Source organism: Salvelinus sp. IW2-2015, linkage group LG27, assembly GCF_002910315.2.
Source record: "Salvelinus sp. IW2-2015 linkage group LG27, ASM291031v2, whole genome shotgun sequence".
Lineage (NCBI taxonomy): Eukaryota > Metazoa > Chordata > Actinopteri > Salmoniformes > Salmonidae > Salvelinus > Salvelinus sp. IW2-2015.
In genome coordinates, this window is record NC_036867.1 from 6,911,338 (window position 1) to 6,913,821 (window position 2,484).

General features: G+C 42.5%; 1 protein-coding gene across 1 annotated transcript in view; it reads right to left on the reverse strand.

Moving 5' to 3' along the window:
* The window catches only part of LOC111953872 (piezo-type mechanosensitive ion channel component 2-like), a 167,413-nt gene that overhangs the window by 21,760 nt on the left and 143,169 nt on the right, over positions 1–2,484 (reverse strand). The window contains exons 23-26 of the mRNA XM_070435672.1: positions 1,459–1,702; positions 811–907; positions 496–661; positions 205–294 (exon numbers count right to left, since the gene is read on the reverse strand). Of these exons, the coding sequence (XP_070291773.1) occupies positions 205–294; positions 496–661; positions 811–907; positions 1,459–1,702 (597 nt within the window). The remainder of the gene's footprint in view (positions 1–204; positions 295–495; positions 662–810; positions 908–1,458; positions 1,703–2,484) is intronic.

Here is a 2,484-nt window from a genome sequence, read left to right on the forward strand (position 1 = left end):
AGTCTGTGTAGACATTTTGTTAGCAGTCTTGTGGCTTGGGAATATAAGCTTTTCAGGAGCCTGTTGGTGTCAGACGTGTTGCTCCGGTACCACTTGCCATACAGAGGCAGAGATAAGTCTATGGCTTTAGTGCATATTATATTTCTGTGTGTACGTCATATGTGTAATGTGTGTATATTATATCTGTGTAGAAAATGTGCTCACTGTCTCTTCAGCAGGTCCATAGACTTTTTCTCCACTTCGATCCTGGCTTTGACAGCTTTCACTATGGTCGCCTGGAACAGCTCAGCCCCTCTAACACAACAAACACAATACTTTTCATATCAATTGACAAATAAATTGACTGAATAAACAGTCAACTTTGATTTTCTATTAAAAAGAAAATGTGATGGTCATTGTGAAAGTAAAGTGAATTAAAGTAAACCTTATTCCCAGGCTCTATTGAGAGAGAGCTGGATAGTAGACGAGGTTAAACCAAACAATAGTACAATTTACCTGGAGGCCAGGATCTGTGAGGAGCGGATGTCGGCGACTACGTGCAGGAAGTAGTAGCTCATGAAAACACGTCGCTGTAGCAACAGGAAGGCAAAACAGATGCTATCCCAGATGATGCCTGCCTCGTCGCTAGGCAACTCACACTGCTTGTGGCTGTGCTGCTCAGCTGCAAGGATTTCAAAAATATTAATCATCAAATATTTATTAATTCAATTTTTGGATTCTTTATATTTAGAAGAAAGTCAAACAAATAAATCAAATAAAAAGTGAGTTTCCAAAGGCACGCTGCTTTACATTGGTAATAGGGTCACTTACGTTTAGAATAGCCCTTTATAGTGCAGGCCAGGCTGAAGAGCTGAATGAGCCAACAGTGATCGGTGACCAGGACTTTTATGTACCCACAGGCTAGTATCTGAGGACCGAGAGGACAAACCAGTCAGTTAAAACAGGACACGGCGGCAGCCGAACACACCACAACACCTAGATTACTGTCTGCTGTTGCAGAGGTCTGATCAGCTGAACTTGTCCTATCTGGCCAGCCGGCCGAACTAATCCAAAATGTCCCCAATTCATCTGCAGTGTTTACCGTTAATGCAATCTCCGCAAACGCGGGAACATTGCCTTTAAAAGCCTCATTGTTGATCAAGTGCGATCGGATTGAATCCTGCCCCGTGTTTCAGAACAGCAGTACTGTTTTGTTTTCATTTGGAGTAGCATTGCTCTTTTGACTTTTTTTCAATTGTTAGGCAGGTATGTGTCACCATACTGCGCCCAGAGCCAGACTTCGGCAAACTATCTTCCCGTTTGGCTCCAAAAACCCACAATAACAACATTTGTAAATGTTGCATTCTAACTACAATCTCATTGTCTTACTACAACGTTTGATGCCAAGATGGCTGCCCAAACTGAGTTTCCGAATTCCCAGTATTCAATAACACTGTATCTAGTGATGCCAACACTTACCGAGAGTATGTTCTTCATGGTGATCACAAACACGTTGTAGGCAATCAGGAAGTCCCAGTAGTGCAGGATACTTTTGATTGGCTTGAGCAGCAGGTCACCCCCGAAGAGCAGGAAGTAGAAGCAGGCCACCAGGTAGCCCATACAGAAGATGGAGATGCGCGTGGTGCCCGTGATGAAGATGATGGTGAGCACGAACCAGAAGAGGTAGCTGAACATGATCACCTTCAGCATGTCCAGGTAGGATCTGAAAGAGGGAAATGAATGAATAAAGACTTATTGAAGTGAGGGAATGACAACATTCAAAGCAAAAGTCATTTGTTCGGAATCTGTCATTCAAATCATCAAATTTGAAATTGGGTTTTGAACCAGACTATGGGGAAAACATGCAGTTGCCATATACAGCAGCAAAGCTAACGTTCAACAAAAATATATTCTGGAACAATACATGTCCAAATACAAGCTTTTTTATATCCATACAGAGATGAGCAGAGATACGTTGTGTATTTTATTCTACAACACAATATTTTCATTCATTCAATATTACAACTTTGTTGACACATTGTCATCACTACGGTCACCAGCTCCTGTTGTTTTTACAGGCAGATGTATGTGAACTGGAGGAGCAGTGATGTCAGAGACTTTGACTAAGTCTGGGGGGGGGGGGCATTTCTGATACGACCTCGTGCTGACTGTTCCAAAGGGCCAGCTGTTTTAAAGGCCACTCGTGTCAGAACGGTTCTCCCTTTTTCAGGAACATGGAAAGCCATGTTCGAATCACTCACAGGACACGGTTCAAGGCTTGTGAGGGAGTGATTGTTTTAACATCCCTGAATTATCTGATACCAGGAAAGAGTGAGAGAAAGAGAGGTGAGAGCGGAAGGAAAACACAGGTGTTTGGCAATGTGCTCATTTAACTCTCTTCACATGTGAAAACAATGGGAACCCAAGGAAAGTGTCTAAAGGGACTTTATAATAGACACTTTGGACAGGGACTTAGAGAGATGGAATAACATGACTTTATAATAG